Raw genomic sequence first — 21,102 nt, 5'->3', positions numbered from 1 at the left:
TGCAAAATTTTGCAATTATTGCTACTACACGAAAACTAAAGTAACTTTAACTATTAGTCTCTATAATGTAATAAGAATTTAAAGTGACAGAAATCATAAATTACTAATATTATTTTTGCATTATTAATATGTGTTTGTACCTTTTTGTATTATTAATATTTTATGACTAAGCATGTCTAAAATACACTATGGTTGGCACAGTGATTTTAAGGAAATAAAGACATCAAAGAAAGAAATGCAGTAAATAAACGAAATTTTGATAGTTCTGGGGTCATAAGAGCCTCCGTACCGTTGATGGCAGCACCTCAGATGTTCAGCCTTATATGAAGCCCACTGACGCCTAATTCATGTCGACGGTATTGACAAAAAATACAACAAAGAGCTGAGCTGCTTGTAGCGACATGATAAATACTACGTTGATAACCAAGTAATTTACCCAACATATATGGCAACATAGGATACTGACAGAAGTAAAGGTAAATGTTTGGTTTAACTATCGGATATTATGGAGTAATACGTTTAGCCTAGCTTAGCACAATTCACCTGCTAGCTAAACTGTTTGATGTCGTCAGTTTGGGATTATTTTTAAAATGCTTCGCCTTAAGTAACTAACAAGTAACAAGCGATGTTTATATTATTCATGTACTGGAAAGGATTATCAGTCTTTTTGTTTGTAAGTGAAATGCTAAATGCTTGTGTTTAAAAAGTTTAAGCCACACTTTTATTTTTATAGTGTAAAACTAATAAAGGGACTGACTGCCCGCTGTTATATTTGACTGTTTACATGTTGTTGTATAAAACAGTTGGTTTGAACTGACTGAAATGTGATTTGTTAGCAAACGAAAGTAAATATAGATCTGGTTAGATCAGTTAACGATATTTACCACCTGTCAGAAAGTAAGCCCTTTCCCTGTAATACCATGGTAAAACTACAATATTCTGTCGAGAAAATTTAAATGAGCAATAACCCTTATGCATTTACTCATTTATTAAACTTTCTGTCTGCAATATATATAACAGCCATATGTTTTACCAAAGTAACGCAGCTTTCAGAATATTTCATGTCATTGTTTTATTTGTATAGTGAATTGTCTTTGATTTTTACATTGTTTCTCTGTAGGTGACAACTGTGGGCACAACTGGATGTCAACACAGAGGAAAGGACAGACACAGGATCTCCAGCTAACTTGTTAATTAAAGAACTGACTTGTATTCAGTCCTGTTGGACGTTTAAACTGCAGTCACCTTGAAGTGTTACTTCGTCTATTAATGTGCTGATGTGCTAGAGTGAGTCCTACCTACCAGACAAATTTATATATTAGACAAATGGTCTCTCTGAGTTAAACTGCATCTGAAGAAGAAGAAGTGAGAATTGGCAGCCATAAGACCACAAGGCACTGTTTGCATACTATAAATATTGCAGAAGTGTAGACACGAAAAGAAAGTTCTGGTCTAGGTCTTTCTGTAGTTCACATTGCCTTAGCAGACTAGTTCTTTATTAAACCTGTCCAGGTATAATTTTCTATACTGTGTGCAGGTGTGCAATATTTATGCACATAAATATTTATTTCTCTTCTTTTAGAAGAGCCCTTGTAAAAAATCTTGCGTGACAGCATTGCTCTTAATTATAGAGCCTAAGCTGCTGTATACAGAATTTGTAAATATCTCAAAAGATTCTTTAGTGACACGTTTTGTTGAAACCTTGTAAACACTGAATGGTTCTCTAGGTCTTAGACTTTACAAAGGTGTTAGAAAAGTGAAAAAGCTTTAGAAAATGTCAACGAAGATGGAGAACACTGGCCCCGCTCTCATGGGCTTAAATACACATAACAGGCAGCTTATAGGACAGCCTAAAGCCCCCTCTCAATTAGGACCCCAAACTGTGAGTGCTCAGCCTGGAAAGGAGCCCATGGGGATCCAGAAACCAGCCAATGCATCTCAGGAAGGACCTAGTATCAGGTAAGGTTGATATAGTGTCATAATTAATACTTTGCTTAATTAAAGGAGAAGTTCACTTCCAGAACAACAATTTGCAGATAGTTTACTCACCCCCTTGTCATCCAAGACGTTCATGTCTTTCATTCTTAAATTTCAGGATTTCTCTCCATATAGTGGACTTCACTGGTGCCTGCGAGTTTGAACTTCCAAAATGCAGTTTAAATGCAGCTTCAAAGGGCTCTAAGCGATCCCAAATGATCAACAAAGAAGGTCTAGCAAAACGATTGGTTAATTTCTAAAGTAAATTTACAATTTATATACTTTTTAACCTCAAATGCTCGTCTTGTCTAGCTCTGTGTATTCCGGTTCATTTTATTCCTCAACTTCAAAATTGTCTTACCTGTGTCACTGTGTTACCTTTTTTTTGTAAAGGGTATTTGATCTTCTTTGCACATTCACTTTGTAAACACTGGGTCGGTACTTCTGCTATGATGTAGGATGATTTGAATTAATTGAAGTTGGAGAAGAAAATTAAATGGGAGTTATTTGACATGCACTAACTGTCTTGAACTGGAGTTCACACAGAGCTAGACAGAACGAGCATTTGAGGTTATATACATTGCAATTATTTTTTTTCACTGGATAAGACCCTTGTTCCTTGGCTGGGATAGTTTAGAGCCCTTTGAAGCTGCATTTAAACTGAATTTTTGAAGTCCAAACTCACGTGCACCATAGAGGCCCACAACTGTACATGGAGAGAAATCCTTAATTGTTCTCCTCAAAAAACATAATTTCTTTACTCCTGAAGACAGAAAGACATGAACATCTTTGTTGACAAGGGGGTGAGTAAATTATCTGTAAATTGTTATTCTGGAAGTGAACAACTCCTTTAAAACGTATTAATGTGTTATATATGACATGTCTGTGCACATTTTTAAAGTTTGGGATCTGTTCGATTTTTTTGTAATGTTTTGAAAGAATTCGCTTATGTTCACTGAGGGCAGCAAAACAGCAATATTGTGAAATATTATTACAATTCCAAATAACTGATTTCTTTTTTAATATATTTTAGATATATACTTTATTATTTTGATATCAAAGCTGGATTTTTAGCATCATTGCTCCAGTCTTTAGTATAAAATGATCCTTCAGAAGTCATTGTTATATGCTGATTTGTCACTCAGTAAACATTTGTTCTAATTATCAGTGTTTTAAACAGCACCATATTTTTTCAGTTAAAGAACTCCTTGCTGAATCAAAATGTATTAATTTTTTTTTAAAATATTACTGACCCCAAACTTTTGAATGGTAATTTACTGACACAGGTTTGGTGATGACTGGAAAAAAAGCCTACAGCTCCCTGCTAAGGACAATAGAGTCAAAACTTCAGTAAGTCTTTGAGTAAAATGTTTTAAAGTTTTACTTTTTAATAACAGTACAGAGTACTGTAATGGCATTGTAAGAATGCTGTTTTTTTTTTTTTTTTTGTTTTTTTTTTGTTTGTTTTTTTACCAAAACACAATGTAGAATTCATATATAAACATGCAATATTCATTTTAGTAATTGTTTTTTTTTTATTTTATTTTATAAAGTACAAGTACAGATCTCCTTATGATCTCTCTATTTCATGCTTTTTCTTTCTCTCAAGGATGTGACTGCAACCAAAGGGAATGAGTTTGAGGACTACTGTCTAAAAAGAGAGCTGCTGATGGGCATTTTTGAGATGGGCTGGGAAAAGCCCTCCCCAATTCAGGTAATAGATGCAAGAACTTTAAAACATGTACACTTTTGGAATATAATATCCTGGATAAAATCCATGAACTTAGTTACCAGTCTTTCTGAACAACATGGATATTCTCAGTGTTTATGCTTAAAGAAGTAGTTTTTGCGGAAAATTTGCGGAAAATGTACTCACCCTCAGGCCATTCAACATCTAGAGTTTGTTTCTTCAATTCAGTATTTAGTAGATTTAGAGCAATTTAGTATTACATTTCTTGCTCACCAATGAATGTTTTGCAGTGAATGATGGAATTTGTTTTTTTACAAATGCAAAGCTTTTCTCGTCATTACATTAATTGAATCGCTAAGTCGTCATAATTTGAAGTAAACAAATTAATCTTGGATGGCCTGAGGGTCAGTATGTTTTCATTTTTGGGTGAACTATTTCTTTGAATGTTTTTTTTTATTTTTACTCTAGGAGGAGAGTATTCCTATTGCCCTGTCTGGTCGCGATATACTGGCCCGTGCCAAAAATGGAACAGGAAAGAGTGGTGCATACCTGATCCCCCTTCTAGAGAGAATTGACATAAAAAAGGATCACATCCAGGGTATCTCTCTCTCCTAAAACTCTTTACACAAGATGTACTCTTTGTCCCCACACCCTTTTTTTTTTTTTTTTTAAACAGTTCTGTCTTTGTGTGTTTGTCTGCAGCTATGGTGATTGTTCCCACTCGTGAACTGGCTCTTCAGGTCAGTCAGATCAGTATTCAGATCAGCAAACACCTGGGTGGTGTTAAGGTCATGGCAACCACAGGTGGGACCAACCTACGAGATGATATAATGCGTCTGGATGAGACAGGTAATGCTCAGTCATCTTAAAGAAATTACAGTATGATCATCTTCTGCATTCAAAACATGTTTTTCAAAACTGTTTTCTGCAGTTCATGTTGTTATAGCAACACCTGGCAGAATTTTGGACTTGATAAAAAAGGGCGTTGCCAAAGTGGATAAAATTCACATGATGGTTATGGATGAGGTGAGTAATGCACATGCTTACTATAAGTCCCTATCAGAATATTAATAAAATGATTATTTCCTGTTGCACAACATCTTGACACAGTTATTTAGATGTTATTTAGATTTTATTAGTACCGGCACTATTAAAGTTCAAACATGATTGCTTGTTTTATTATAGGCTGATAAGCTGCTCTCTCAGGACTTTGTGATCATTATTGAGGACATCATTGGATTCCTTGCAAAGAACAGACAGATTCTGCTCTATTCAGCCACATTCCCCATCAGCGTTCAGAAGTTCATGGTTAGAGAAATCTGTGCATCATTTATGCTTTCAGTCTGCTAATCCATCTTTGCAGGTTCTACATTTATTAATTTTTTTTATATCTTCAGGCAAAGCACCTACAGAAGCCCTATGAGATTAATTTGATGGAGGAACTGACCCTAAAAGGCATTACGCAGTTCTATGCTTACGTCACAGAAAGACAGAAAGTCCACTGCCTTAACACTCTGTTCTCCAGGGTAAAGAGTCAATTGGGGTTAATTAAAAAAATGAACCCTTTACATATATTAAGTCTCATTATTTAAAGGAATTGTTCACCCAAAAATGAACATCTGCTGAAGCCATCCAAGGTGTAGATGAGTTTGTTTCTTTATTTAAAGAGATTTGGAGAAATGAATCCTTTGCAGAATGGGTGCCGTCAGATTGAGAGTTTAAACGGCTGGTAAAAACATCACAATAATCCACATGTAATCCACATGACTCCAGACCATCAATGAACGTCTCGTGAAGTGAAAAGCTTTTCATTTCTGGCCAAAATACCTGTCTATAATCTATGATTATACTTACTCCACTACAAAAAGTCCATGTCCTGTTGTCCCCTCACATCAAAATCCACTGACAAGTTTGTGTAGAATTGTTTTGAAATGTTTTCATTTGTAAACAGTGCTTGAGCTGTTCCTATTTCTCTCCTGATTCAGACAAAATGGCGAAAGCAATATTATGAATAGAGGACTTACATTTTACCCAGAAGCAATGGTTTAAAGTTTTTACAGACTTTTTCCTTTTTAAACAAACACGCAGATTTTCACTTCACAGAAATGAATTGATGGACTGTAGCCATGTGCATAACTTGTCAATTATTGTGATGTTTCTATCAGCTGTTTGGACTCTCATTCTGATGGGACCCATTGACCCATTGACTGCACCCAGAGGGTCCACTGATAAGTGCTGTAATGCAGAATTTGTGTTCCGGTAAAAGAAATTATGTACATCTTGGATGGACTGAGGGAGAGTAAATGTTTTTTTTTTTTGTTGTTTTTTTTTTTTTTTTTTTTTGTAAATTTTCGGTTTTTGGGTGAACTGGCTGTTGTGTTTTTTTTTTTTGTTTGTTTGTTTTTTTTTTTTTTTTGTTTTGGGTTTTTTTTTTGTTTGTTTTTTTTTTTTTTTTTTAATTATAACAGAATACATTGTCTCTACAGTTGACATGACCCAACCACTTCTTCTCTCCACAGCTGCAGATCAATCAGTCCATCATCTTCTGTAACTCTACTCAGCGAGTGGAGCTTTTGGCCAAGAAGATAACGCAGTTGGGCTACTCCTGCTTTTACATTCATGCAAAGATGATGCAGGTACTGTATGTATTTTGTTGTTGTCAGTTCTAGTATAACTGAAATCTGTTTAGTATGATTTAGTCATTTCAGTTAAGTACTTGCATGTTTACTAAATATTGCCATTATTTGTGACTGCAAATATATTGTGCTTTTTTTTTTTTTTTTCATTCTCATGGCAGGAATACAGAAACCGTGTTTTCCATGACTTCAGAAATGGGCTCTGCAGGAATCTTGTTTGCACAGGTGAATATAACACATAGTATCCTACCTTTTTTTTTTTTTTTTTTTTGCACAATTGCATAATAATAAGTAGGGCTGCCTTCGACTAAAGATTTTTCTGGTTGACTAGTAGTCGTTTATTTTAAGCATTAGTCGACTGATTGAACATTTATTAATAAACCTTTAAAATCATAATAATGAGCCTTTAAAGTGTGTAAGTGTGTAACTTTTAGCGGCATCTAGCGTTGAGGGTGCGAATTGCAACCAACAGCTCAGTCCACCGCTCACCCCTCCCATTAGAGAAGCTACGATGGCTGACTTAAGTAAAGACGTTGTTGTCTAAGACAGCAGAAAGCAAAGAGGTTTCATTCCAAAGGTAAATTAAGGAATTTTATTTACTTAATTATTCAATAAACCGATGTTATTGCGATTATTATAGGTACTTGCTCATCATTGTCAGTGTTTTATTTGCAAGAGCAATGCCTTCTGTAGAGCAGTTTGTCTGTTTAGGGCTACCGTAGAAACATGGTGGCGACTTCTGTGTAAGGGGACCTGCGGTGTATGTAGATAGAAATTGCTCATCCTAAGGTAATAAAAACATATCGGTTTATTATATAAGGTCTTTATACACCTCTGAAAAAATAGTTATGTATAGGATTTCTGTCAGTAGATCTTTCTAAATATTACACATTGCACGTTTAATTGCCTATAAAGCCTAATAACTGCTCAAGCGCAGGCATAAAGCACACTTGCCACAGGACACTGGCAGAAGTAATAATTATGAATGTCAGGGAAAAACGGTAAAGAGGCTGCATTAACATTTTAGTAATTAATTGATAAGCTAGTGTTTTCTTTGTTTTTGGCTTTAGAGATAAAGTCGGCGACACTGACTCGTCATCTCTGCAGTAGTGTATGCGCCTGTATGCATATTTCATACAGATTACATAATTTGAAATTATTTGTTTTCCATTTGAACTGGTTGATTTGAAAGTAGACTTTTCGCTCTCTATAGATATATTTTTCATGTCTGTAAGGCAAGTATACACAGAGTTTCCCACTCAAATTTACATAGACCAAGATGTCAGAAAGCACATCCTGTTTGCTTTCATTATTTTACAAAATCACAATGTTTTGTTGTTATTGTGAGTAGACACTAAGCGACTAATAAAATTTTGGTCAAGCAAGCCTCTTCTTGTTCACTTAACGATTACTCAACTATTAGGGGGCAGCCCTAATAATAACCTTAACTATAAATATAAAATATATGTTTTCTCAAGGTGTTTCTAACTGACTTTATGCTCTTGAAAAAGATTTATTCACTAGAGGCATCGACATCCAGGCAGTAAATGTGGTCATCAACTTTGATTTCCCCAAGAACGCAGAAACGTATCTGCATCGCATCGGACGTTCAGGTAAAGTTGACAAACAACAAAAACGTGGTGGATTAAGTTTGGATTACGTTATTTAAACTTGTGTATTATAGTGTTGCACGATATACCGGTACTTAAAAAGTATTGTGATACCCTGCTTTTAAAAACAGTGCGATTCCGCATTTTACTAGCACTGGTACTTTAAGGATGCATTTTAATAAGAGACGTATTTCTGCTCGTCTCTGTTAGTGAATGGCGCAGACGCCCATTTTTGTTTACTACACACATGCGTCACGCTTATGGTGTTTTCAGCCTCTGCCGCCTCAATATATGACTACATGAACACATGAACATAATCTCTAGAACTGCTCTGAGAGTCACTTCATGAGCATTTTACCGTTTTTTTTTTTTTTTTTGCGGAAAATTATCATCATATAACGAAGACCCTAAAGGTCTCCACAGCAACCCGTCAAAATAAAAGTTTGGTTTAGTCAGAAATATATAAATGTATTACTTGATGTAAAGACAGTACTACTGCTACTAATAAAAGTATTATTAAAACAATGTTTAAGGAATATTCACCAGAAAAGAATATTTACCAGATGGTTTTTTTAACCAGAAAATTGTAAATACACAACGCAGTATTTCTGACAAAAAGAGAAATAAATAGCCTATAATAAATTAATTCTTTATCAAACCTAATTTTTTTTATAATAAAAACGTATTTCATAGGGCCTTAAAAACATATTTTTTTTTAAACTTTTAATAAATTGCTGTTAAATTTGGCAAGTTTCATCTCTGTAGTTGTTCACCATAATTCTGTGTAGTGGCACTGGCATGTGATTATTATTATTTTGATTTTTTTTAATTTTAAAGGGGGATGAAATGCTTTGTTTTAATAGATAAAATAACTATGATCTCCATTTGGATCATCTATTATTCAGTTACATTTCCTGTTGTTCTATGTTTTGTTTTTTTTCGTAGTATCGGTTCAGTAGTAATATCGTGATATTTTAGTCAGGTATCATGGTCAAAATGTTGGTATCATGACAACACTAGTGTATTGTACACTTTATATTATTTATAATTTAGCATTATATGAATTTCATTTGTAGGAAGGTTTGGACACCTGGGTTTGGCAATCAATCTCATTACTGCTGAGGATCGTTTTAACCTGAAGACCATTGAGGACCAGCTCATGACAGACATAAAACCTATCCCCGGCAGCATCGATAAGAGTCTGTATGTGGCAGAGTTTCACTCTATGAACCCTGACTGTGAGGCAGAGGCGTCTCAGCCTGATGGAGAGTTTGAAGCCCTTTAGGGAGCACCATTAGAGCAGGTAAAGAGTGTGACTTGATGTACTTATATAATGGGAAAATGCATATGAGTCAGTGATAACTGGAGTAACTTTACCTTCTGCTCTTTCTAGGACAGTTGGAGAAACTGAACCTGACTTTTGCACAAACATCTGCTAGTAACTTCTCTGCTCGTTCCTTTCCTCTTCTTTTCCACCTCAGCTGTATTTTTATTTCAGTTTGTGTCAATGTTTTGCTCTCTCTTTTTCTCTTTTTTTTTCTTTTTTTTTTTTGTTTTTGTATTCATTGTTCATTTTTGGGAGGGGTGGTGGAGGGTCATTTATACCTAAATGACCATACACTTTCAAGTTGAGACTTGCAAGAATAAAAGCAAATCATTCAGAGAAAAGTTCTGGTTTGATAGAAAACGATAAACAAGGGAAAGGTATTGATAAAAATAGAGTTTAGCATACTTGCGTCATCAGTTAAGCATTTACACACAAACCCTGAAACAAGATTTTTTTTTAACCCAAGTGCCTTAACATATATTGTCTCAGTTTCATATTAAAATGTCATTGCTATGTTGAAGTATTCCCAAAGACTAAACACAGGATTTTACAGTATATTGGTGCTACTGGATTCTGTGAAGGAATAAGTGATTTATTAATGAGAAGCATTTCTAAATTCCATTATATTCAGTCTGAGGCAGCTAGAAAAACCAGCATCCATGGAAATATTGCAGAGCTCAGGATTCAGGTGTCAACATGAACTATTGCACTAAACTGCCTGAGAAAAAGACATCTGCATTAATATTGGTGCATTTTGTAGTTTCATTTGTAGTCACAGACAAATGTAAATTTGGAAATTGTAAAGAAATGTAGAGGCAAATTATGGTTTCAAACAGAGACACAATTTGTGCAATCTTTTTTTGTATCTTGTGTTTTTTATACTATATTAGACATTCCTAATTTAAACATTCATGACAAAACTGACATAATGTGAGAGATGTCAGACTACTACATAAAAGCTGATATAAAAAAAAATTGCCACATTGCATTCATACATTATCAGATCCACACATTTATATGCACAACTGTATCAAATGATTTGGAGAGTTTGTTTGGTGTTTTTTCATTTATTTAAAGGTTGGTGAGAAGGTTTGTCTGAAAATAGCATCTTTTACAGATTTTATTTCTTTTGGATTTTAATGAATGTATAAAGTGGTTAATGAATGGACTTTGACATTAGTTTTTGTTTTGTTTTGTTTTGTTTTTTGCCAAAATGTTTGACTTTTACTTTCATCTAAATTCTGCCTAGTGAATATTTGTGATATCCTTTGGCAGAAAGGAGGCAAAATTCCTTCTTATTCCCTTTTGGATGTTTGCAAGAGGCTTTTCATAACCTCATTTTGCATTTGTAAAAAGATATTTTGATCAAGACAGAGTATTTTCATACAGCAGAATTGTAGCATCTTCTTGGTGGCAGCTATGATTTTTCTCCAAAAGATGTTTTTTTTTTTTTTTTTCCTTTTTGCTAAGCAGGAATATGTGGCATGTAGCTCAAAGCTTTAAAAATAGCACAGTTCAGGCAAATAAGTATTGTGCAAAAGGAAAACCTTGAGCCAGTGTACAAATTTCTGCTTATGATACAGTGCTGTTCTAGAGATATTTGTTCATATTTCAAAACCTTACTTTAACGGACAAACTTTCATTCTTCATCCATCCTGTCATGCAGTGTTGAGCTGTAAATGTTTTCTTTGTTTATGGTGAGGGTGTTTCTGAAAACAAAAATGTATGTATTGTATTCATTTTTTTTTCACAATTGATGAAAGTGGGGAGCAGATGTTGTGGGGTTTAATGTAAATTTAATATTGGATTCCTGGAAAAAAAAAAATAGATGCGTTACACCCTGTTTGTAAGTCTAATTGATGCAAGAATGGTTTACTGCTCATGACTACGTGTGTAACTGTCTGATTGATTTGTTTCGTCTGTATTGTTTATTTCATTTAAATAGCCTGAGGTTATATGTATTATAGTTTGAAAAAAACTGAATGTGCCATCTGTCCCAAACTTCAATACATTCATATCAGAGATAACAGTAGGGCTTTTTGTAGGCGAATTTGAAAAAGTACCTACTGAGGGATGTATTTTTTGTAATTTTCCAGAGGCAACTCTTTAAAATTTAAATTGGTAAACAGTTTCCTATTAAATGGACTGTACAATATTACAATTTATATTGTCAATAATGAACAAAAATAATTCAAATGATTTTTGTGAATCCAAATTTTTTTTTTTACTCTTACTTTTTCTGACTTGATCAATGTGATCAATTGTCACTTAAATGTTTTCATATATCTTATTAAATTGTGTCCTGTACTATTATTATCAATATTATTATTTTTTAATTATATGCCAAATGTGACCCTGGACCACAAAACCATAAGGGTCAGTTTTTTTTAATTAAGATTTGTTATACTGATGTTATACATCATCTAAACGAGCTTTCCACTGATGTATGGTTTGTGATGATAGGACAATATTTGGCCAAGATACAACTATTTGAAAATCTTAAATCTAACGGTGTGAAAAAAATCAAAATAGTGAGAAAATCTACTTTAAAGTTGTCCAAATGAAGTTCTTGGAAGTGCATATTACCAATCAGAAATGAAGGTTTGATACATTTACAAAATATCTTCATGGAACATGATCTTTACTTAATATCCTAATGATTTTTGGCATAAAAGAAAAATCTATAATTTTGACCCATACAATGTATGTGTGTGTGTGTGTGTGTGTATATATATATATATATATATATATATATATTATTATTATTATTATTATTTTTTTTTTTTACCAACAGGCAACATTGTTAATTAATAGAGGAAAATTTTAAAATGACTAGCTGTTACCTATTCTTTATATCATTTAAAAACTGAAGGATCCATTGCGTAAATCGAATGACTAAACTCTAGTTCTGTTTGGTTGTATTTATAATTCAGATCTCACAGTTCACGTTACGGGAACCCACGCAACCTCCAACACCCATTCAATGACCTTCAAGCAAATGCCCCTTTTACTGTCTGCTCGCTCGCACAAACCCGCTTCATTTTGACGTAGTAATTGACAGGTAATCAGACCAATAGCCATTTAGCGTTTATCTTCGTCGACCTGAAAGTAGGCGGGGTACAGGGGAAAGGCTTATGTAGAGTCTGACTCGTTTTCACGAATCGGTTCTTTCGAACAGTTCATCTGAATGAACTCACTGAGGAATTCCGTGCGGAAGTTTTTTCTGTTATATTAATGAGGGTGTTTTAGATTTAAGTTCGTTTCAACTGTAATAAATGCATAAAATTGACTCGGGAACCGTTTGGCTATTAAATAATTATTTTATGAACCATTTAGTCCCAATCGTAAACGAGTAGATTTGACTGGTTTTGTGACGCGAGTCAACCGATTCATTGAGAAGATTCGACTCTGAAAGAATGATTCATTCACAAAACGGGCATCGTTAGAAACACGTGGTTTTGTAACCTGGAGAACCGTCCTACGTGAAGCTCAACGTAAGTTGTCATTGATTCATTGTTATTGGGCTTATTTTCTATTAAATTCATAGCACGCCTTAGGGATGTCTCAGCTAGAAATACTGCATTTTGTTCAATCTAAACCGCATGTATATTTTTTAACAGCTGTAGTGTCTCACGAATTGAAAAAAGCATGTGGCTTTTAGCTTTCAGGCTAATTTGTCAATGAATTACGTGTGTTGAATATTAAACTGCAGCAGTTTAGTCGTACAAATTCAGTTGTTTAGTAATTTTCTTTAAGCAAAAGACCTTCAAGGATTCACGGGTGGCTGCCTAAGTCTGACATGCATGTTGTTTATCGTCCACAAATGAAAACTACTGACTTTAGACCCAAACTACTGATTACGTTATATTATTTAAGCGAATAATCTGCTTTCTCCATCTGTGTTAACGTGTTCTTCTCTAATCTCATCTGTCCTGTTTAAGAATGGGCAGTGTGTTGGCTGCCAGTGCCCCCAGCCCACCTGCACCAGGGCCAGGTGGCCAAGGTTTGGTGTCAGTACCACCAGGATTCACGATGCCCTCCGTCTCCCCCGTCTCTGTGCCTGGCAGCTCTTCATCTGGGCAGCAGGAGGCTGAGTCTCCCCTTCCAAACCCTGGTGGCTTTGAAGAGTGCCATCGCAAATGCAAAGGTATCTTGAATGACTTGGCTTTGGATTTTCATGATTACAAATTCGAATGTTTTACACTAATGTCTGTTTGTCCCTCAGAGGTGTTCCCTATGCAGATGGAGGGTGTTAGACTAACAGTGAACAAAGGTTTGAGCAACCACTTCCAGGTCGGTCCAGTGTGTTCACTGGTGGATTTTCCTGAACCATGTTGTTGAAGAAAGTATTCTCGATCATTAAGATCATCTCTTGTTTTATTTCATAGGTCAACCACACAGTGTTGTTGAGCACTCTAGGAGATTCCAGTTACAGGTTTGGAGCTACATATGTGGGGACCAAACAAACAGGACCAGCAGAGGTACACATACACTCATTCAAAAGTTATTGAACAGTAAGATTTTTATTGTTTTAAAGATTTTCTTCTGCTCACTAAGCCTGCATTTATTTGAGCTAAAATACAGCAAAAACAGTAATATTGTGAAATATTTTTACTATAAAAAAAAATCTTTTATTTGAATATATTTTAAAATGTAATTTATTCTTGTGAAGCATCATTACTCCAGTCTTCAGTGTCACATGATCATTCAGAAATCATTCTAATATGCTGATTTGCTGTTCAGGAAACATTTTTCTTTTATTATTATTCTTATTCTTATTATTAATATTTAAAACGATTGAGCACAGGATTCTTTGATGAATAGAAAGCATTTATCCGAAATAAAAAGCTTTTATAACATTACGCACTTATGCCAAAATCTTGGAGTCAGTATATACATTTTCTTTTTTTGGGAAAGAAATTATAGAAATTAATATTTTTATTAAGCAAAGATGCTTTAAATTGATCAAAGGTGATGATTAAGATGTTTTTTATTGTTACAAAAGATTTCTATTTCAGACCAGTGCTGTTATTCTGAACTTTCTATTTATCAAAGAAACCTGAAAAAATAATTCTACTCAGCTGTTTTCAACATAATAATAATAATAATAATAATAATAATTATAATAATTGTTTTTTTTAAGCAGCAAATCAGAATATTAGAATGATTTCTGAAGTATCTTGTGACTGGAGTAATGATGCTAAAAATTCAGCTTTGATCACAAAAATAAATGACATTTTGAAATATATTTGAATAGAAAACAGTTATTTGAAATAGTAAAAATATTTCCAGATTGTACTTTTTTGTTGTACTTTGGATCAAATAAATGCAAGCTTGGTGAGCAGAAGAGACTGGTAGTGTATTTAGCATGCAATATAAATAATTATACAAATATTTTCAGAACAAAGCCTGCTGAAAGTTAGAAATTTGTGCCATTTACCAAAATACTTATAGTTTATTTTAATGTTTTTATCAGGCCTTTCCAGTCATGGTTGGTGACATGGACAACACAGGGAGCCTAAATGCACAGATCATTCATCAGATCACAGACAAAGTGCGCTCGAAATTTGCCTTCCAGGTGTGTATTTGTGAAAAAGCCTGTATGTGTTATTTTTATCATTAGTTATGATGTAATGCATTGCTGGACATACATGTCTCAATCAGACTCAGCAGCAGAAGTTTGTGAACTGGCAAGGAGATGCTGAATTCAAGGGGAAAGATTTCACTGCTGCCGTGACCTTGGGCAACCCAGACGTCTTGATGGGATCTGGTAATTGTCTTCTGCTTCATCTATGTTTATTTGTGCCGCAGTTTGAAGTAGCTTTTTTGTTTAGTCATGCAATGTCCCGTCTTCAGTTCACTCATCCAGTTTATTTTCTCTCTGGTTCTGTCACCTCCTGTCCCTCTCAGGAATTGTTGTTGCTCATTATCTCCAGTCTGTCACGCCGTCGCTGGCTTTGGGAGGAGAGCTGGTGTACCACCGACGACCCGGAGAGGAGGGAACAGTCATGTCTCTGGCAGGCCGTTATACAGGTAAACAATATAAGAGTAGCCGATAGGTATGTGACGCTATCAGATTTTCATGTCGCAATAATTAAATCTTTTTGTCACATGGATATATTTGAAAACCCTGTTTGTAGCGTAGTGTGAACTGTGACACAACAAGGTATTCAAAAACTGCCTTTTAAATACAATGAAAGAATAAAAATGTATAAAGTATTAAGTGCACAAGGACACAACTTTAAATAATCAGAACATTTTTAACCTATATCTATGTAACATTCAATTTGTAAGTATTAAAAATCTGAATGGCTATTTGCAAACAGGCAGCAACTTTATCGCCACACTGACACTAGGAGGAGCTGGAGCTCATGGATCGTATTACCACAAAGCCAATGATCAGGTAAATGCTCATCAGCAGAATGAGTCATGTCTGGATTTATGTTTATTGCTTTATAATGACATTTGTTTTGTTGTTTGGTATTAGTTGCAGGTTGGCGTGGAGTTTGAAGCAAGTACCCGTATGCAGGACACTAGTGTATCATTTGGATACCAACTGGACGTCCCCAAAGCCGATCTGGTCTTTAAAGGTTGGTGTACACACATACACTACCAGTCAAAAGTTTTTGTAAGATTTTGAATGTTTTTTTTTTTTTAAAGAATTCACTTCTGCTCACCAAGCCTGCATTTATTTGATCCAAAATACAGCAAAAGCAGTAATATTGTGAAATATTTTTTTCTGTTTAAAATAACTGCTTTCTGTTTGAATATATTTTAAAATGTAATTAATTCCTGTGATCAAAGTTATATGCAAAATATATATGCAAATACTCTGAATCACAGTTTCAGTTTTCTGGACCCAAATTTAGGGCCCCATAAAATTCATTTAACTTTTTCACAGATTCTGTTTGGTTCACCCCCAAATTCTAAATTTTCCATTTTTTGGATTCTGTTTTTTTAAATATTAATAACAAAAAGCAAGTGTATGCTTTTATGAATAATGAAATCGTGAAACTTACAATTTATTAAAAGCATCTCTAATTAATCAATTTATTAAAGAAATATTTATTTGTTTTATTTTTATTATTGATTTACTTTATTTTTAATTTTCAGAAATGCTCTGTGTTTTTATTTTTTTCTAGTAAATAAATGAATTTTTTTCTTTTTTTTTTAATCAAATGAAAATTAAACAAACTCTTCCCTTTTTTTTTTTTAGCAACCAAAGTGGCAACAGGTTTACATTTAGATTTAAAACATGGAAGAAAATTTGTGTGATTATTCCTTAAAAATAATATTTGAATTAATTTATTATTAGTACTATTATTACATTGTTATTATTCATTTCTGTCACATTTTCTTCAATTTAAACGTTTATCTTGACAGGTTGCGGAGAAGAACTTTAGGTTTCTGTTTGTATATGATATTAATTTACTGACCTACTTTTAATTATCCAAAATTTGACAAATTCCCTGACATTCTGCATTATATGGTAACATCCATTTTTATGACTAGATTTTGTGATTCCATCCATCTTTTCCATATCGCGAAAATCATAGGGCCTGACAAATTTTAGACCTCTTAAAATGATTATTAAAACCATTGTTGTACCATTGAAAATATTTCAATGACCTTGAATTTGAAAAGAAAAAAAATGATTTTTTTTTCAAAAGCCTTAAATACATTTTTCAGTTCACACAAAGATCTATTTTTAGTCACAAATGTGTCCGTGTCATCATCCTTAGATTAGCATTCCTGTCCAGTCTTCTTATTTGACGTTTGTCATTAACTCTAGTCAAGATTGTTGCCTGCTATTCCAAATATTCCAATGAAAATCCACACTAGAAACTTTTTTTTTTTTTTTTTTTAAACCTGTAATTGCAATCTCATGTAATCTTCATTTGTTTAAGAGTGTGGGATATACATTGGTGTACTGAATGTTTCACTCTCTTTGTAGGTTCTGTAGACAGTAACTGGGTTGTTGGAGCCACGCTTGAAAAGAAGCTACAGCCTCTGCCTCTTTCCCTGGCTCTCTGTGCTTTCCTTAACCACAGAAAAAACAAGTTCCAGTGTGGGTTTGGCATCACTATTGGTTAAACCTACCTTCTCTCTTGGTTAATTCTGCAGTTTACACACCAGTACCATTGCTGGTGATACAGTAAAGATTGGACACACTTGCATACTTATCAACCTCTGTATAAAACCAGTCAGTAAATATGAAACAAAACAAAATAATATTTGTTGTTAGTTCCATATATCAGACCAACCCTTTTTGTTATTCTTGTAATATAAGCAAAAATCAGTGCTAATTCCAATATCCAAAAAAGTACATTTAAAGAACATCACTACTGCCTGATGCATTATAAGAGAAACCAAGAAGAAATACACATACACAAACATAAATTTGCCTTTCATTTTGTTGTTTATGTTCATTTTTTTAAATTTATAAATTATTTCTTTGTTTATTTTTTATTTTGTGTTTGATAAAGAGGTTTTGGGTTAGTTTACTTTCCCTAGGCGATGATCAGGGATTTTTGTCACAATGAAACAATTTGTGCTGGATCTATGTGCTCATGTAGGTACCTATATAAATAAAAAATATGCATTGCAAGTATTGTGAAACAAGGATAAATTCTTAAAACAAAACACATTTATCAAACCGAGATGCATGTTCATGAATGTTTTTCCTCTGTCTCAATTCTTTTAATACGTTTGTCTGATATCATTAAAAAAAATCATGAAAATATTTAAAAAATCATCAGAATTCATGTGCTATATTCTGATCTAATCCCAAATCTATATTTTCCACATTATCTTTTTTTCCTACCACATGCAGTGCCTTCATAAACACTTTATAAATATGTATATTGTGTATTGCCTAATGACATATGCACACCAAGTATTAAAGCAGTTTGTGTATGATTAAAAGTATAAAAGACTAATTAGACATATTGAATGGGTATAATATGTCTTTAGCTGATATGACCGCTTTACTTACGTAATGCTTTTTTTAATCCAGTGATCCTGTTTTTTTTTTTTAAAGTTAGGTTAGGATGAATACATGCCAGAATATTCTAATATAGAAAAATAAAAAATACAAAATGGATTAGTTGTCCTATGTTCCTTACTTCTTTCTTAGCGATTGTATGTTAAGCAGATATCAGGCTCTTTAAATGCAGATAAGTGTTGTGATGAAGAGGGCAACGTCCAGAAGGATTCTCTTTTATACCTGACTCATCAGTCATCATTACAACAACCTTATGTTCATACGTGCCGACCAACATGCAAAGACAAATGTACCTCTGCCCTTGTACCTCTAAAAATGAATGATTGTGAGAGAATATTGTTAGTTTATATTTTTTGTTCATTTGAAATGTTATTTAATTGAGACTGTACTTTGAAACATACTTTTTTTTTACGAAACCATAATTTTATTTAAAAATATTAAAATGTAATAGGCTAATATTACAATGTAGTATGCATAACATGGTCATTTTACATTAATTTTATTTCATTATTTTTAAAATAACGTGACCTGCTTGAATGCACAGCATATTTTCTGTATTGGAATGCAGTCGTCATAACCTGTGTTCACTGGAATACAACTGGATCAATTTGAAGCTCAGGGGTCAGTTGTTTGTATTCTCCTCGACCTGATTGATAAGCGCAGATGAAAACACTTTTAATGATGGGTTTGTGTAATTGGATGAATGCCTAGACAAGATGGCTTAAAGTAACCTTTTACCTCACTGACACACCGCTGACGACTTCTTTCTCTCAAACCTATAAACACATCAGTTTAAAGTTAAATCAAGATTGTGGCACGCTGTTTAGTCTTTTGCTCTAATAGAGCAGAGCTTGCAGAAATGTCATATTCTGTAGAAATGCACTTGAAAGCGCAAGCCCAGACCCGTCAACATTTCACATGCAGTTCAATAACTTGGTCACAAAAACAACCTTCACAAACAGTCAGTCAAAATATTGTAGATCCCATAGTAACTTTATGCTGTGATTTTCCTTAATTGCTTTCAAATTATAACCTATTCTATAAGCCAACCATCCTAATCTATAACAAAAAAAAAAAAAAAGTTTAAAGCTGTAAACACTCAAACGTAGCTAATAAATGTCGCTAGTGAGAATATTACCTGAATTCATGCATAAAACACTGTATGTGACCCTGGACAACAAAACCAGTTATAAGTATCACAGGTATATTTGTAGCAATAGCAAAAAATACATTGTATGGGTCAAAATTATCGATTCTTGTTTTATGCCAAAAATCATTAGGATATGAAGTAAAAATTATGTTCCATGAAGATATTTTGTAAATTTCCTACCATAAGTTAATTTTTGATTAGTAATATGCATTGCTAAGAACTTCACTTGGATAAATTTAACGGCGATTTTCTCAGCCAAATATTGTCATATCCTAATAATACTGCACATCAATGGAAAGCTCAGCTATCAGTGATGTAAATCTCAGTTTCAAAAAATTGACCCTTATGGCTGGTTTTGTGGTCCTGGGTCACTTTATAAAGTAGATAGAATTATGGTTTAGATCCCAAATGTATGGACTAATAAATGTGAACTATGTATATTTTATCTGGTTGTATGTTTGGGGATTTTTTTTTTTACACCATATAGTTTTTTTTTTTAATTTTATTTTATTTTTGCATTAAAGTTTCCTAATAGCAAAATTATTTTCCTTAATTTTCTGACATATCTACAGAAGCACTGAACCACAACGTGAAAAAAAAAAAAATCAAGTTAAGAGAAAAAAAAATGTCTTACATCCTTCAATTTTGACTTTTTAAGGCATGTTTTTTTTTCTTAATATTATTACTTTTTAAGTCATTATTACAAGAACATTTTCTCAATATGAGATACTAATTCATAATTATGAAAAATTTCTCGTTATTACGAAAAGGTTTCTTATAAGATGTTAAGTCATTATAACAAGATACTAAGTCATTATTATGATAAAGTTTCTCATTATTATGAAATACTAGGTCATTATTACAAGAATGTTTTTCATTATTACGAGATTTATTTTTTCTTAATATTATTACTTTTTAACTTATTACGAGAAAGTTTATCAATATAATGAGATACTAATTCATAATTATGAAAAGGTTTCTCATTATTATGAGATACTAATTCATAATTGAGAAAGTTTCTCATTATTACAAGATACTAAGTCATTACGAGAAGGTTTTCATTATTACAAGTTTTATTTTTTCTTAATATTATTACTTTTTAACTCATTATTATGAGAAAGTTTCTCAATATAATGAGATACTAAGTCATTATTATCAGAAAGTTTCTTATTATACGATAGTTTCTTATTATTATAAGATGTCAAGCCATAACGAGATACTAAGTCATTATTACAGGAAAGTTTCTCATTACGAGACACTAAGTCATTATTATAAGAAATGTTTGCATTATTACAATAAAGTTTCTCATTATTATGAGATGTTAAGTCATTATTATGAGATACTAAGTCATTACAAGAAAGTTTTTCATTATTACGAGATTTATTTTTTCTTAATATAACTTTTTAACTCATTATTTTGAGAAAGTTTCTCAATATAATGATATACTAAGTCATAATTACGAGAAAGTTTCTCATTATTATGACTTACAGAATCATATTTTTTCTCAACCGTGGAGGCTTCCATAGTGTTTAACCCTGTGAGAAACCTTTTTTAAATTCAGTTAACATTTTCAGTTAACAAAGTGAAACCAAATATAATTTTTAGCTTTTAGTAAAAGTATATTAAAAAAAAAAAAAATTGGTTTATTACGAACTAATCTAATTTACAATGAAATGTTTTCATCATGAAAATAGCCACTGGAGCTGGC

General features: G+C 33.1%; 2 protein-coding genes across 3 annotated transcripts; both read left to right on the top strand.

The window, feature by feature from the left end:
- Nucleotides 1–294: 294 nt before the first annotated feature.
- On the top strand, nt 295–10,749 carry LOC127182008 (probable ATP-dependent RNA helicase ddx6). Of its 2 annotated transcripts, none has more exons than XM_051137079.1 (14): nt 295–476; nt 1,121–1,959; nt 3,264–3,327; nt 3,587–3,691; nt 4,136–4,265; nt 4,370–4,516; nt 4,599–4,693; nt 4,853–4,975; nt 5,065–5,193; nt 6,187–6,303; nt 6,465–6,528; nt 7,815–7,916; nt 8,990–9,216; nt 9,312–10,749. In XM_051137079.1, the coding sequence occupies exons 2-13, from the start codon at nt 1,775–1,777 to the stop codon at nt 9,196–9,198; spliced, it is 1,470 nt and encodes a 489-aa protein (XP_050993036.1). In that variant the 5' UTR covers nt 295–476; nt 1,121–1,774; the 3' UTR covers nt 9,199–9,216; nt 9,312–10,749. The 2 variants fall into 2 exon arrangements, with proteins under 2 accessions (XP_050993036.1, XP_050993035.1); XM_051137078.1 differs by having other exon boundaries at nt 296–476; nt 9,307–10,749.
- Nucleotides 10,750–12,632: 1,883 nt separating this feature from the next.
- tomm40l (translocase of outer mitochondrial membrane 40 homolog, like) lies at nt 12,633–18,343 on the top strand. Its single transcript, XM_051137606.1, has 10 exons — nt 12,633–12,734; nt 13,182–13,387; nt 13,466–13,533; nt 13,629–13,721; nt 14,717–14,818; nt 14,905–15,010; nt 15,151–15,273; nt 15,567–15,643; nt 15,728–15,830; nt 17,195–18,343. Exons 2-10 carry the CDS (start codon nt 13,183–13,185, stop codon nt 17,332–17,334), a joined length of 1,017 nt encoding a protein of 338 aa, XP_050993563.1. The 5' UTR covers nt 12,633–12,734; nt 13,182; the 3' UTR covers nt 17,335–18,343.
- The last annotated feature ends 2,759 nt before the right edge of the window (nt 18,344–21,102 follow it).

This window comes from Labeo rohita, chromosome 19, assembly GCF_022985175.1.
Source record: "Labeo rohita strain BAU-BD-2019 chromosome 19, IGBB_LRoh.1.0, whole genome shotgun sequence".
NCBI lineage: Eukaryota > Metazoa > Chordata > Actinopteri > Cypriniformes > Cyprinidae > Labeo > Labeo rohita.
Note: the sequence above shows the minus strand (reverse complement) of the source record. Positions and strands in the feature narration are given on the sequence as shown.

Excerpts from the sequence above, each read along its gene's own strand:
- LOC127182008 (XM_051137079.1), top strand. The coding sequence starts at position 1,775 with ATGTCAACGAAGATGGAGAACACTGGCCCCGCTCTCATGGGCTTAAAT. Across the intron at positions 3,328-3,586 it reads ACAATAGAGTCAAAACTTCA|GATGTGACTGCAACCAAAGG; the intron begins GTAAGTCTTTGA and ends CTTTCTCTCAAG. Across the intron at positions 3,692-4,135 it reads AAAAGCCCTCCCCAATTCAG|GAGGAGAGTATTCCTATTGC; the intron begins GTAATAGATGCA and ends TTTTTACTCTAG.
- tomm40l (XM_051137606.1), top strand. The coding sequence starts at position 13,183 with ATGGGCAGTGTGTTGGCTGCCAGTGCCCCCAGCCCACCTGCACCAGGG. Across the intron at positions 14,819-14,904 it reads GCTCGAAATTTGCCTTCCAG|ACTCAGCAGCAGAAGTTTGT; the intron begins GTGTGTATTTGT and ends TGTCTCAATCAG. Across the intron at positions 15,011-15,150 it reads AGACGTCTTGATGGGATCTG|GAATTGTTGTTGCTCATTAT; the intron begins GTAATTGTCTTC and ends TGTCCCTCTCAG.